The sequence below is a fragment of the Priapulus caudatus genome, unplaced genomic scaffold, assembly GCF_000485595.1.
Source record: "Priapulus caudatus unplaced genomic scaffold, Priapulus_caudatus-5.0.1 Scaffold36, whole genome shotgun sequence".
NCBI classification, from domain to species: Eukaryota; Metazoa; Priapulida; class Priapulimorpha; order Priapulimorphida; family Priapulidae; genus Priapulus; species Priapulus caudatus.
In genome coordinates this window covers 666,427-682,107 of record NW_014577097.1, presented here as the reverse complement: position 1 = coordinate 682,107, position 15,681 = coordinate 666,427, and the positions used below count along the sequence as shown (strand labels likewise).

The 15,681-nt window shown below is 46.9% G+C and overlaps 2 protein-coding genes across 7 annotated transcripts in view; both read right to left on the bottom strand.

The window, feature by feature from the left end:
• The window catches only part of LOC106818062, a 12,825-nt gene extending 6,669 nt beyond the window's left edge, over nt 1-6,156 (bottom strand). Inside the window, exons 1-2 of the mRNA XM_014822787.1 lie at nt 6,121-6,156; nt 2,268-2,360 (exon numbers count right to left, since the gene is read on the bottom strand). Of these exons, the coding sequence (XP_014678273.1) occupies nt 2,268-2,357 (90 nt within the window). The 5' untranslated portion in view covers nt 2,358-2,360; nt 6,121-6,156. The remainder of the gene's footprint in view (nt 1-2,267; nt 2,361-6,120) is intronic.
• Nucleotides 6,157-6,247: 91 nt separating this feature from the next.
• Nucleotides 6,248-15,681, bottom strand: part of LOC106818386 (nuclear factor erythroid 2-related factor 1-like) — a 23,597-nt gene continuing 14,163 nt past the window's right edge. For 3 of the 6 annotated variants that reach the window (XM_014823120.1, XM_014823110.1, XM_014823103.1), the window contains exons 5-7: nt 11,673-11,828; nt 8,205-8,413; nt 6,248-6,317 (exon numbers count right to left, since the gene is read on the bottom strand). In XM_014823120.1, the coding sequence (XP_014678606.1) occupies nt 8,207-8,413; nt 11,673-11,828 (363 nt within the window). In that variant the 3' untranslated portion in view covers nt 6,248-6,317; nt 8,205-8,206. Of the gene's footprint in view, nt 6,318-8,148; nt 8,414-11,672; nt 11,829-15,681 lie in introns of all 6 variants that reach the window. The other 3 variants (XM_014823127.1, XR_001395208.1, XM_014823131.1) reach the window with 3 other exon arrangements.

Here is a 15,681-nt window from a genome sequence, read left to right as displayed (position 1 = left end):
CTCAAGAAAGTTTTATTTCACATTAAAAAAATTTATATGTACAAAGAAGAAAGAAATGATAGTTTCAGAACCTTCTCGAAATGGCATTTCGAAAAGCGGGAACGTTGCACTACTGATTGATAAATAGCTATAAATAGGTGGGACAGTAATGCCATCAGAAGCGTAGCTAACCTATTTTGCCTGGGGAGAGGAGAGGAGGAGAGGAGGGGGGAGGCAAACCACGTGCGGGTTGTATTCTGGGAAGGTGACCGCCCTTGACCATGTATGTATATCTACATTTCTCCAGGAGTGAATAATAATACATTTTTATAGTAAAAATATATCATCTATATTATAATGATCTATTATATTATATGATCTATATAATCATAGCATCTATTATTGTTAACTCCTGATTTCTCTAGCTGACTCTCAATTAAAACGCACAGCAGCGCTTTTTGTACTTATCGACATATACATGCATGTATCTACGGTATTTACTGTGATATTTTGTGAATCTGCATACCATTGTTTGGTTGAAAACTTGAGAAAGACTTTACACATACATGACTTTCCAATAACTCGTCATATTTTTTCTAATCAAAATCAGGAACCTGAAACAAGATTTCCTAGGAATCTAAACTAAAGGTCAACGGTTTTCTCAGATATCTGTATCTTGGGTTACAGATACTGGGGGAGAGGGAGTGACGTTCCAATCTGCCCATAAATGTTGAAATGATTGAATAATGGGGCGGTTGCCAGTATAAAATCAACAGAAAATATTTCTAATTTCCTACCTCAAGATTCCCCAGTGTTGTTAGAAGATATATTGTGTTTTCTTGCAAGGGCTACTAATGGGCACGCAAAGCAACACAGCACTTGTAGTCTCTCTCACGCGACTGAGGACAACTCAAGAAAATCTGGATTTGAGGGGGTTACGGCAGGTGAATGCACGGTAGGGGGTCGGGGCTATACGGCTGGGTGACTCCAGACTGGGGGTGGGTGGAATGGCCAGGTGAATACAGTGGTTGTTTTGGGGGGAGGTTGTATTGCCGCGTAAAAGCAGAATGGGGGAGGGGTGCACCTTTCGAAAAAAAATTCATTTATTTTGTTGCGACTCTAATGGCATCTGCCTCTGTATATGCTATTTTGTAATTACTTTATTCGATTTCAGCTCGGACAAGGTGTATTGCCATGTAGTTAAAAAAAACAAGCTTATATATTCCCATCCACCCAACCATCCACCCACCCACCCAGCCAACCGCATCCCTGCATCTGCCACTGCGCGCTGAAATGTTTGCTTTTTGGATACATGTTCAACGCAAATAGTCGGTTCAATTTACGGTGAGCAGAGCGGTCGATGCTGCCCTTTGCCGAGTACACGTCACAGAGCTTTCAAGGTCTTTTTACGAACCATAACCATGGGAGACAAGGAGGGCGCATGCGTACCGCGTAAAGAACTGCACGCGCCCGCGTGCTTATAGACGTGATAAAAATAGACACCGCGCACAGCGATGCTGCGCTCTGCATGGCGACGGGAAATTACAGTACAGAATTGCTACAGCGGCAGCAATTTCTATCCCGACTGATTTAATACGACAGGAATCGGAATACAGTTAAAAATTACAGCTACGGGTTACATTTAGGTACAATCGTAGCTACACCTGGCTTACACAATTACAATTAACATTGCACGCAGATGGGAAATCGACAAGTGTCACAAGTTTCCATGCAACACGCTAAACATGTAACCTACGCATGTGTTGAGCCTGGCTGTTTCTGTCAACACTTACTCAATAACAGGCTAAACGTTCTCTAACGGATAAACGCCTTACGAATAGGTATAACAAGATAGTAAACATACTGCTAAAAGGACATTTTTCAGGGTTCACTAGTCACTTCCATGACAGCCAGTTACGTTGATGTACATGCAGGCCACTGGCTTCACAATTATGTTCGCCCGCTCACGCGACATCTATGTATAAATTTAATTATATAGCTATATACATAGACATCATATAGTCGGGAATGAATTATAATAGATTAATCTATTAAGATTAATCTAGAGATAATCTATTATTATTTTCACTCCTAATAAAGTATATAAACGAATGGAGTGTGAGCAGGCACACACAATGCTGCAGCCAGTGTGATGCCACATCTGTGTTTGTATCTATATATCTGTATTTGTATCTATATATATCTGTGTTTGTATCTATATATATCTGTGTTTGTATCTATATATCTGTATTTGTATCTGTGTTCCAAAGTAGGCCATGTCTGCTTACCTGTGTAGGAGAGCTTCCTGGGCTGGACCCCATACTGGAGACCGCAGAATCGTCACTGACATCTTCCGGTAAGCGCAGCATCGGATACATGCCTGCAAAACAACAAGGCAAACAAACCTTTAACGCCTCACAGTCGTACAATCCCTGCTTCAGGTACGGGTGCTATCGCCTATACAAAAGTATCAATATAACCAACTCGCCGATTACAGCATCGAACCACGTAACCCTAGGCATTAGGCTTCAGTGCCATATTCATTAATTGTGCAGCCTGAAAGTGCACCGGCTTGCTTAATCACAGTACTTGTTAACGATATTCCATATTCAGACGCTAGAGTAGCATTTTCAGCCGCGATTTATCAAAGGTAGTGGTGCGACCCACACTCACAATGCTCTCAGCCCGTGTCCGACATTGCCACAGCACTAAGCGTTGAAATAACATTGCGGCTCGATTCCCAGTGCAACATAACGCCGTCAGGGTCGAACCATGGTGTCTAGCCGCGAGCCACGACTCTCTCTGATGCAGGTTTCCGAATGCAGCGCGCCCCGCCGCGTTACGAACGGATGCCGTTCATTTTTATGGTCGGCAATATAAAATAGATGACGAATGAGGTCAACCGGGAATTTGAGGCGTAGATAAGCTAGCTCACTTCGATTTCTTGTCCCAGTCATTACAAACGCGCATCGCACGTACACGAATTTTACTATCACCAGTTTAACGCAGAAAGGTGGCACAGTAACTGACTTACTACGTTACTAATTGCGCATGCATGATCAGGGTAGGTGTCCTAAGGTAACACAATCGATTAATTAAGACGCACAATCAATTCAGGAACCTATACGCTTGTTCATACAGTTAGATTTCACACGATGGTACTCAATTATGAGGTTATGTCATACCTTGCGAACAACCCTAACCAACAGCGTCATAAGGTAACACACTCTCAGAGAGATTTTCTTCAAGGGCATTTCGTCATTTTCTAACACGTTCAGTAGCCGAGCGCTAAATTTTACGGTTTTACTCTGTAAGCTCATCAGGTAAATTGTTGCCATGGTAACAACAAGGGAAGCTGAAGTGAGTGCTTTGTGCAGGAGGAGGACAGGTGGAGTAAAAGCAACAAACTGAAATCGATGGACAGGACGACCTTAGCACGCGAACGCCATCGTATTAATTACTACGTAACATGTCTCGCCGAAAATAACCCTACTCTACTAAATCAGACAAAAACCGGTCTCAACAATCCGCCGCCCGCTGCCATGAAACTCATCGCCCGCGCGATAGCCTCTACTGAGAGCAAGGTTCGCCAGAAACTCCAATCTCACATCCCGTGTTGCCTGCTCTAACCTTCACTAAATAGAAGCTCAGAAACCCCCATCTAACACAACAATCTCCTCATGTGTGTGCCCACGTGCTAACCTTAACTCTAACCCAAGACCAGAACACCCACCCTTATAAAACCCGTTCCTCAAATGCTGACCTGCTCAGCACTACCTAGAAGATAATAAACCCCTCACCGCACAACACTCTCCCCCCTTCCCATTCCTTCAAATTCATTGCGAGGAAGATCAGAACCCCCACCCCTATAAAACCTGTTCCCTACGCTATCACCTTCCCTGAGTGGAAGGTCAGAACTCCCGCCATAACGGCTAACGCTCCATTAGGAGTGTTCTCAACTTTGATATCATTAATGATTAATGATTAATGATTAATGATTAATGATTAATGATTGATAATCCTAACCCTAACCCTAACCTAACCTATAACATAACCCTAACCATTAATGACATTAAAGTTGGGAACACTCCCAATGGCGTATCACCCGCCATAACACCCATTCCCCGCGCGCTAACCTGCACTGCGTGGATGTTCAGGAAACCCCACCTCACAACTCACTCCCTGTGCACACGTACCTCGCTGCGGGGGGTCAGAAACCCCACCACAAAACCTATTACCCGCACGCTAACCATTGCCGCGTGGAAGACCAGAAACCCATACTGCACAACACACTCCCCGCGCGCTAACATTTTCTGCGTGTGGAAGGTTTAGAAACCCCACCACCCAAACAACTCGGACACCTCGCACATGAGTACCTTCACTGTGCATAAGATCAGAAACCTCCCCCACCCCACACTGAACATACCTACGCTCAGGGGAACATCAGAAACCATCCGACTGAACAACCCACTCCGCCCGCATGCACGTACCCTCGCTCAGGGGAACATCAGAAACCATCAGACTGAACAACCCACTCCCGCCCGCGCGCGACGTACCTATCGCCTCAGGGGAGATATCAGAAAACCATCAACTGAACAACCCACTCACACCCCCGCGAGCAGTACCTTTCGCTCAGGGGAACATTCAGAAACCATTCAGACTGAACAAACCCACTCCACCCTGCCGGCAAACGGTACCTTCACTCAAGTGGGAACATGCAGAACCACCTGCTCCCACAACGCACTCCCCCCGCGCAGCACGTACCTTTGCTCAGCGGAACATCAGAAACCATCAGACTGAACAACCCACGTCCCCCCCCCGCGCGCACGTTCGCTCACTCAGGGGAACATCAGAAACCACCCTGGCCTCCACAACCTCACTCCCCCGCGAGCACGTATACCTGTTCCGCTCAAGGGAACATCGAAACCATCAGACAGAACAACCCACTCCGCCGCGCGCACGTCACCTTCGGCTTCAGGGCGAACATCAAGAAACCACCTCCGCTCCACAACCCACTCCCCGCCGAGCACGTAACCTTCGGCTCAGCTGGAACATCAGAATGAAACCATCAGACTGAACAACCCACTCGCCCTGCGTCAGCCGCTACGATACCTCGCTCAGAGGGGAACATCAGAAACCAACCCGCTTCCACAACGCAGAAGCCACTCCCCCCCGCGAGCACTACCTTCGTCGGGACATCAGAACAACCATCAGACTGAACAACCCACTCCCCCGCGCTGCAACGTACCTTCACTCACGGGGGAACATCAGAAACCACCTGCTCACAACCCCACTCCCCCGCCGAGCACGTACCTTGCGCTCAGGGAACGATCAGAAACCATCCAGACTAGAACAACCCACTCCCCCCGCCGCGCACGTTACTTCACTCAGGGGAACATCAAAACACCCTGCACTCCACGAACCCACTCCCCCCCGCCGAGCCACGGTACTTCGCTCAGGGGAATCATCCAGAAAACCATCAGGACTGAACAATCCCACTCCGCGCCGCGCACGTACCTTCGCTCAGGGGAACATCAGAAAACCACCCTGCTTCCACAACCACTCCCCCCCGCGAGCACGTACCCTTCGCTCAGGGACATCAGTAACACCATGCAGACTTGAACAACGCCACTCCGCGCCCGCGTAGCAGCCGTACCTTCGCTCAGGGAACATTCAGAAGACCACCCTGCTCCACAACCCACTCGCCCCCGCGAGCACGCTCCTTCGCTCCAGGGGAACATCAGAAACCATCAGACTGAACAGACCCACTCCCGCCGGCATGCGCGACGTAACCATTCACTCAAGGGGAACATCAGAAACCACCCTGCTCCACAACACCACTCCCCCCGCCCGCGACCACGCTACCTTCGCTTCAGGGCAACATCAGAAGACCATCAGACTGAACAACCCCTCCTCCCCCTGCAGCCACGTAGTCCTTCACTCAGGGCAACATCAGAAACCACCCGGGTCCTTCACAACCACACTCCCCCCCGCGAGCACTGTACCTTCGCCTCAGGGACCACATCAGAAACCATATCAGACTGAAGCAACCACTCCGCCCGCGCGGCCACGTACTCTTCGGCTCAGGGGAACATCAGAACATCAGAGCTGAACACCCACTGCCGCCGCGCGCACGGACCGTTCGCTCAGAGGCAGATCGCTGGCATTAAGCCGTAATCGCCGCCCTCCACATCGTGTCAGCAGCTTTCTCTGGAAGTATCCTCGCCTGCGTGTCATTCATGCTGGTCGTTGCTGAACATGGAAGCCGGCGGGGTCGTAGTTCGTCTCGCCGCCGTCGCTGCCTGCTCTCCGACTGGCGTTTGTCATTAGGGTCAGCTCTGTAACATGCGCACAGTGACTCAGTCAGCGCTGCGCCTTAGCGATGCAGCGAGCACAGACAAACAAATATATATACATACACACATACATATATATACATAAATAAATAAATATATATATACATATATATATATATTATAAATAAATATATATATATCTTTATATTTATTTATATATATATGTATATGTATGTATATATATATATATGTATACATATATATAATATATATCAAAAGCTAATAATACCGTAGAGTCGTACAACGGAAAAAACGGGAAATAGTGCTATTTCACGACAACATTATTTTCTACTTTGCCTGCGATCTATAATAATTTCATGGTATTGCATTAAGCAGAATTCTTTTGCATCTCTAAAACAAGACCAAACCGCTTGTCAATACGATACTCCTAGGCGGAGATATCGGCTCTAAACTTCCCTCCACATGCCAAACGCCGCCTCGAATCCACTTCTGTCCCCATCCTTCACGCGTCTAAGCATTTCGGCTATCGTTTCCGTCACGCTGCTTGGAGCGCTGATAATTGATGTCACATGCCCAAATTTGGTACTCTTACTAGCTGCGTTGTAGAGACTTAATTAAAAAAAACATTGCCGGCTCCATCATGACGGGCATTAGCCGTGCTAGGAAAGGATAATGGGAGATAAGGGCATAGGCGATGCCCCCGAAAGTTCACCTCCACCCTGCACCTGCACCCGAAAATCATTCATAAAATTATGGCGGAAAAACCGAACTCTCAGCGAAGCATCGCTTAGCCGCGTGATAGAGGACAGAAGTGATTCGAGGCGGCGTTGCATGTGGGAGGGGAGGTTTAGGAGCCGATATCTCCGCCTAGGAGTATCGTATTGACAAGCTTGTCTTGTTTTTAGAGAGCAAAGAATTCTGCTTAATGCAATACCATGAAAATTATTATAGGACTCGCAGGCAAAGTAGAATAATGTTGTCGTGAAATAGCACTATTTCCCGTTTTTCCGTTGTACACTCTAGTATTATTAGCTCTTGATATATATATATACACATATATATATATATTATAAATAAATAAATATATATCTTAATTTATTTTATGTACTTATATTATGTATATGTGTATGTATATATATATATATGTATACATATATACATACATATCGCGATACGCGGCGGGGGACGCGAAGCTGATGTGAACGACAAGTGAACACCCGAAGGAACGTGGGTGAGCGCGAAAGGTACGCACGGAAAAAAGGGGTAATGTACGCGACGAAGGTAGGTTGAGCGACGGAAGGTAGGGAGCTTGACGAAGGTACGAGTAGCGGACGGAGGTCAGGTAGACGACGGAAGGTAGGTCGACAGCTACGAAGTAGGTACGCGACGCGGAAGGTAGGTGACGCCGAACGAGAAGTACGCGACGGAAGGTAGGTGACGCGACGGAAGGTAGGTGACGCGACGAAAGGTAGGTGACGCGACGAAGGTAGGTGACGCGACGGAAGGTTAGTGTGAAGCGGACGGAAGGTAGGTGATGGACCGGAATAAGTCGCGACGGAAAGTAGGTTGACGCCGACGAAAGGTACGGTGACGCGACGGAAGCGTAGGTGACGGCGACGAAGGTAGGCTGACGCGAGGACGGTAGGCTACGCGAGAAGGAGGCTGACGCAACGAGTGTAGCGAAAGTGGACGCGACGAAGCGTCAGGGTGACCGGAAGGAGACGCGACGGAGACGTAGGTGGCTGACGGACAAGGTAGTGACGCGATCGAGGTAGGTGACGCGACGGAAGTGGTGACGCGAGGGTGAGACGACGAGGGCGCAGAGGTAAGGCCGACAGCACTGCACACTCACCGGTCAATATCACCGGTCAAGGTAGGTGACGCGACGAAGGGGCACTGCACACTCACCGTCAATATCGGCTGAGTCGCGACGCCAGCGTCACGTTCTGCAGTAGTACGTCCGACGGCTGTATGGGGGCGCTGCCGGCGGCTCCCGAGAAGTTGGTCGGCCACGTCGCGGTCGCCCGCAGAGCGCCGGCGTCCAGCTCCAGTACGCTGGCCACGTCCTCCCAACGCTGCTCTATGCTGCTGAGGCGCGTAAACGCTGCGGGCTGCACCTGCGAGCAAGAAACAGACGATTAAGAGGCGCGCGACAGAGCCGATACCACCAAAGAACGATCGTCAGAATTACGGCAGAACTAAGCGAAGAACGGTGGACTGAGCAATGGCCACCTGCCAGACCAAGCACAGCTGATCGCTATGTGACCAATAGGCACTTGCCAGAAAATTTCGAATCACCGGATAGATCCACGGATTCATGAAGTAGATAATTACGCGTAAGAGTGTGACGTCAAGTAAACAAAGGGAAAATTCCTCATTTACTAGCCTTAGAATACCTACGATTTACTACGCGTAATCAAACCAAACTTGAGCTCAATTCGTACACAGTACATTTTGCCTAGCATCGTGCGAAATCTTTCCTCGTATACACCGCAATCCGGAATGACATAGACTAAAACGTACGACACGATTCTCCATTCTGTTGCCAGCAAACGCGAATGTATAAATCGCCTAACTTGAAATAAAAGGGCAGCTAGGTCAAAGATTAGCTCGCCGAGTGTGCGTCGGATATCCAATCTCCCAGCGAGCCAACCGATCGCCGAGGGCGCAAGAGTGCGCAAGAGTCGTTAGTACTGCCTTTTGTTTCAAGTTAGGCGGTTTATACATTCGTTTGCTGCAAGCAAGAATGGAGACTCGTGTCGTACGTTTTAGTTCTGTATGCTCCAGAATTGCGGCGTGTAATACAGGAAACGATTTCGCACGATGCTAGGCGAATGTACTGTGTACGAATTGAGCTCAAGTTGGTAAGTTACGCGTAGTAACTCGTAGGTATTCTAAGGCTAGTAAATGACGAATTTCCCTTGTTTACTGAAGTCACACTCCTTCCCGATTATCTACTTCTGATCCACATGCATCTACCATATTGCCAAGTAACGATAGCAGGTATTTACCAGACCCATGTATTGTACGGAAAATGGATGGACAGCCCATAGGCGATCTGATCGCAAGCCAAAAACATTTTTTTATCACAATCACGATTTTTTTCTAGATCTTTTCTGTCCTTCCCGCTAAAGGAGAGTACGGCAAAAATGTCTTTCACACATGCTCATTGCTCCACGTTTCTTTTTTTCTATGATCTCGAAACGCGGCAGGAATGCTGGCAGGTGCACACGCACACATGACACTTGTTTGAAGGCAAGGGTCACTGCTGAGTTAACGAGAACGTTGAAACTGCAGGCATACACACACAAATCGTTTGCTTGCTTAACGGCGAGCTCAGATTCAGACAGGAACAGAATTTAAGGCAGCCGGAAACCTTTTGTAATTTAATCGCGCCTAGCAAAGCACGGGTCACATGAGTGCTACAGATCCGAAGGCAGTGGAACTTTGAAGCGTGTTGAACATTGGTAGTGCAAAGAATTCTTCACCTGTCCTGCAGGCCCTATGTGCCTTTCTGTATTGAAATCATGTCCACGCCAGCGCGCAGGGATGTGCTGATTGTGGTAAGGAAACTTAGGCTATAGCAAACAGGAACCTTGCTATCATGGCGCAACATACACTCACCCAAAAGCAAATATTGTCCAACTTTATATAAAATGGAACGGGAAAAACAAACAATGAAAGATTAGACGATGATGGTAATTTGAATAAAATACTTTACATCCCGTCGATAAAAAAGTCCGTCTGCGACTTTTATCGATTACTGCACACATGAGCATCGCATGTACGGATACTATCACAACATCTCTATCTGTGTGTGCGAGATAACAAATGTTTGATGCTAAGATATTTTGTATTTTTTTACAACGACTTTGTATGTAACCTTTTATTGTGAAACTAGATATGCAAATGCACTATCGACTGCAATGTTGACACGACTAGTCACACGCACCATAATTTTCGTGAACTAACTTAGGCCTATAGATTCGCTATCAGTACTGCCACACCCCACAGGTTGGACTGGGGCGTCTGCAAGGCTAATGACCTTGTCCTGACCTTCCAACCTCATGTGTAGCCGAGCTGCACACGTCTGCATAGCAAACGTGAGCAATGGCGGCGAACAATGACAGTCTCCGCTCCACTAAACAGCAAATCAGCATCAACATCTAGTTACGCCATGCTAAATTCAGTAACAGCTGCTGGAATAGAAGCGGCAACTCTTTTAATCGAAGTGCGCGTGTGCAAGTGTCCCTACTCCCAGCTTAAGCCAACAGCACCAACTTCCTCCTCGATCGACGACAAGATAAGCCCTTCACGCTGCAATGAGCCCTTCTCGGTAGCCACACGTTGCGACCCCAAAATCCGAACTGCTTTATACCAGAACGCACCCCGCCGAGCCACGGACGAGTTATCCAATTTCCCTTAGCATTAGCCATCTACTCTGTCATACCTCATTTTAACAATTTTCATTCAGCAGACGAGAAGAAGAACAGATGAATCAGGGTTCGCCAAGCTTTTTCATTATAGCATGGCGGTGCTGCCTTTACGGTCCTAGTTGCAAATCGCCAAAGGCCGGCTATGGCATTTATGGCCTATATTATGGCCTAATTTAGCATGGCAGCTATGATATTTAGAGTGGCGGGTGCATTTTAGGATGGCGGGGCTCGACGATAGCCTGGCGGGCCGCCAGGCTATAAGTGCTCTTAGAGAAGCCTGTGAATGGAGTCGAAATATTCATGACAATAGCACCAGCTACCGCGGGTTGACCTCGCAATTAGCGGAGGATTCGCTTAGCCGACAAATCACAGGAACGTATCTTGTCTATCGAACGAGGAACGACAGTACTAGCAGAATTACACAGTACAGTCAAACTTCGTTACAACGTAACTCCAGGGACCTTAAGAATCAGTACGTTATAACGATAGTTCGTTGTAACCAATTCCCATAAAATGAACGCTAACGCAAGAATTACAACATGGACGTTTAATTATAACACCTGTAACAAATTTTTATCAATTTGGAGTAAAACAAAACAATGTATTGAAGACACCCGTCTTTTGTTCCCGTTATTTGCACTCAAAGAAATGAAAGAGCCCGCGTTAATTTCGCCGATGTCCTGAAACAGTGCTGCGAGTGCTGCAAGGTTTCCCACCGTAAGTTGTAACGAAAGCTAGTATGCATTTTCCCAGTGAAAATTTTAACGTTGTATTGCAAGTTTACGTTATAAAGGTGTACGTTGTATACGATACTGGCAAATGGAATAATGCATTACACAAATTCGGGAACTTGGAGATGTGTGCGTTGTAGCAGCGTAAACGTTATAAACAGGGTATGTAGTAACGAAGTTCGACAGTATTAGCGATCGGTAGTACATACCTGGTCACCGACGGAGCCGTTCAGAAGTCGCTGCCCGCTTTGGATGTAGTTGTCAAACTGGGCGACGGTGGTCATGTTGCACGTGTCCAGGTTCAGGTTGTTGGTCAGCTCTTCAAGGTCAAGATCAAGGTCGAAACCGAATGCGTATCCATCCTGCTGGGCAGAAAACAGACGGAGGGGGATTTAACGATTGGTGTGAAAACTAGACGTAACGCGACTATAAGAGAACATCAACCTGCTAGCTGCTCCTCTATCTGTGACCTGGACACTCCTAATCAGAAACATAAATACAGACACACTCAACCACGTCCTTCACTCTACATTCACCTTTCCAAGCCCACAAGTCTAGACACTATATTGACCATGGCCATAATTCTAGACACACGGGACCATGGCACTATCCTTTAATAATACCTACCACGACAACCTAAACACCAGTTAATATGAACAACGGTAACCACCATAACCTAACAGAATTTGGACTTCCCCAGCAATGGTGTCACATAATTAGCTGTGAGTAATAGGATGACAGTTTTACGACTACAAACGTCTTTTACGAAAGTCATTCTGCCACGAAATTTCCTCGGAGGCAATGAGAACTCATTGCAATGTTTGGAAACTTGATATAAGCATTATAAAATTTCACGAAAATCTTCTAATTTGAGAGAATCCCATATAATTTTGACGTTCATTCCCCGAACAGCAGGTGTCTAGACAAGCTAGAGCTAATCATTGCTACTGCACGCTAACGTGATTAACACTCTCACTACTCACTCGTTCCGTTCACGCTCCTATATGAATCCTTTATCGCTTACAACCAAGTCGCTGTTTCCCATTTGAAAAATGAACTTACAAATGTTCTCGGCCCTGGTTGCCGGTGTTTAGTGGTTATGACAGCAACGGCTGCATGGTGTAAAATATGTGGCGGGTAGCAGATAGTGATGGATAAAACAATTCCTAACAATCCCGAGCGGAGACCGCAGGCAAACCACTTCAAACACGCACGCAGACAATTACGCCCGACGCTTCTTGAATAGTGCGTGCTATCGAATACATCCACATGAAAAGCTTGCATAAATTATTAAAACTTGGTTTAAAATAAAGAACCTTGCAGCACGAAGGACGATTCATTGAGACGGGAAACGCGATCCAAGTTGTGGAGCGTATTGCATTGGCACGTAGGGGGTGTGCGGATCTGTAAGCACTAGTCTGTAGGTGACAGTGGCTAATGTGATGGTTAGTAGATAAAAATAGGTAATAATGCATATATTATATACCAAATGCACGAGTCAATACAGCTAATATCCTCATCTGTACAGCTGTAGGCATCAAGCTACAATCTCTAACCTGCTGGTCTACGGGTGACAACAGTCAATGGTGTACATATTACATAGCCAATGTGCTGGCCTGTATACCTAATGAGCTGGTCTGTATAGCTAAGGTGCTCGTTTTCATAGCTAACATGCTCGTACGTATAGCAAACATGCTCATTTATATAGCCAATGTGCTGGCCTGTATACCTAACGTGCCGGTCTGTATAGCTAAGGTGCTCGTTTTCATAGCTAACACGCACAGTTACATAGCCAACATGCTGGTGTGTATAGCCAATGTGTTAGCCCGGAGTGGGTTGTGTATCAGTCTGATGGTTTCTGATGTTTCCCACTGAGCGAGGTTACGTCGCATGCGGGTCGGAGTGGGTTGTTCAGATCGATGGTTTTTCTGATGTTTCCCTGAGCCGTAAGGTTAATGTTCAGTGTGGGGTGGGGGAGGTTTCTGGATCTTATTGCACCAGTGAAAGGGTACTCAATGTGGCGAGGTGGTCCGATTGGTTTGGGTGGTTGGGGTTTCTAAACCTTCACACCAGAAACATGTTAGCGCGCGGGAGTGTGTTGCTGCAATATGGGTTTCTTGGTCTATCCACGCGCACAATGGTTAGCGTGGCGGGTAATAGGTTTTGTGGTGGGGTTTTCTGACGCCCCCCCCAGCGAGGGTATCGTGTGCACAGGGAGAGTGGAGTTGTGAGGTGGGGTTCCTGAAACATCCACGCAGTGCCAGGTTAGCGCGCTGGGAATGGCTGTTAATGGCGTGTGATACGCCATTGGGAAGTGTCCCACTTTAAAGTCATTAATGGTTAAGGGTTTACTGTTATAGTTAGGTTTAGGGTTAGGGTTTAGGATTATCAATCATTAATCATTAAGTATCATTATAATGATAATCAAAGTTGAGGAACACTCCTAATGGAAAGCGTTAGCCCGTATGGCGGGATGTTCTGACCATTCCACTGCAGGAAGGTGAGTAGCGTAGGGAACCAAGGTTTTATAGGGGTGGGGGTTCTGGATCTTCGCTCGCAATGAATTTGAAGGAAATGGGGAAGGGGGAGAGTGTTGTGCGTGAAGGGGTTTATTTCTATCTAGGTAGTGCTGCACAGGTCAGCATTTGAGAACGGGTTTTTTATTAAAGAGTGGTGTTCTGGTCCTTGGGTTAGAGTTTAAGTAGCACGTGGGCCTACACAACATGAGGAGATTGTAATTGTTAGATGGCGGTTTCTTGAGCTTCTGATTTAGTGAGGTGAGAGCAGGCAAACACCGGGATGGTGAGAATTGGATATTCGTTGGCGATACCTTTGCTTCTCAGTAGAGCTCATCGCGCGGGCCGATGATTTTCATGCAGCGGGCGGCCGATTGTTAGAGCCGCGTTTTTTGTCTGATTTAGTAGAGTAGGGTTATTTCGGCGAGAACATAGTTACTAGTAATTACGTAACATGGCGTTCGCAGTGCTAAGGTCGTCCTGTCCGCATCGATTTCCAGTTTGTTGCGTTTTTACTACCACCATGTCCTCCTCAAACGTGAGCACAAAGCCAACTCACTTATACAGCTGTTCCCTTTGTGTTACCGATGCAAACAATTTACCTGGATGAGCTTTACAAGAGTAAAACCGTAAAATTTTAGCGCTCGGCTACTGAACGTGTTAGAAAATGAGAAAATGCCCTATGAAAGAAAAAATCTGCTCTGAGAGTGTTGTTCCCCTTATGACGCTGTTTTGTGTAGGGTTGTTCGCGAAGTATGTACATAACCTCATAATTGAGTACCGATCGTGTGAAAACTAACTGTATAACAAGCTATAGTTCCTCGAATTGATTGTGCGTCTTAATTAAATCGATTGTGTTACCTTAGGACACACTACCCTGATCATCATGACGCAATTATAACGTAGTAAGTCAGTTGACTGGTGCCACCTTTCTGCGTTTTAAACTGGTGATAGTAAAAGTCGTGTACGTGCATGCGCGTTGTAATGACTGGGACACAGAAATCTGAAGTGAGCTAGCTTAATCCAACGCCCTCCAAATTCCCCGGTTTTGACCTCATTCGTCATCTATTGTTTAATTATTGCCGAACCATAAAATGAAAACGGCAAACTCCGTTCGTATAACGCGGCGTGGGCGCGCTGCAATTCGGAAACCTGCATCACAGAGAGTCGTGGCTCGCGGCTAGACACCAATGTGTTCGACCCTGACGGCGTTTATGTTGGAACTGGAATCGAGCCGCCAAATGTTATTTCAACGCTTAGTGCTGTGGCAATGTCGACCCGGGGCTTGAAGAGCATGTGTGAGTGTGGGTCGCGCACCACTACGCTTTCTGAAATAAATCGCGCGCCTGAAAATGCTACCTCTAGCGCTGAATAATGGGAATAATCGTTAAACAGTACTGTGATTAAGCAATGCCGGGTGCAACTTCAGGCTGCACAATTAATGAACTATGGCACTGAACGCCTAATGCCTAGGGTTACGTGGTTCGATGCTGTAATCGCGATTGTTATAATGAATACATTTGTTGATAGGCGATAGCAACCGTAACCTGAAGCAGGATTGTACGACTGTGAGCGTTAAAAGTTTGTTTGCCGCTTGTTGTTTTGCAGGCATGTATCCGATGCTGGCGCTTACCCGAAGAATGTCATGACGATTCTGCGGTCTCACAAGTATGGGTCCAGCCCAGGAAGCTCTCCCTACCAG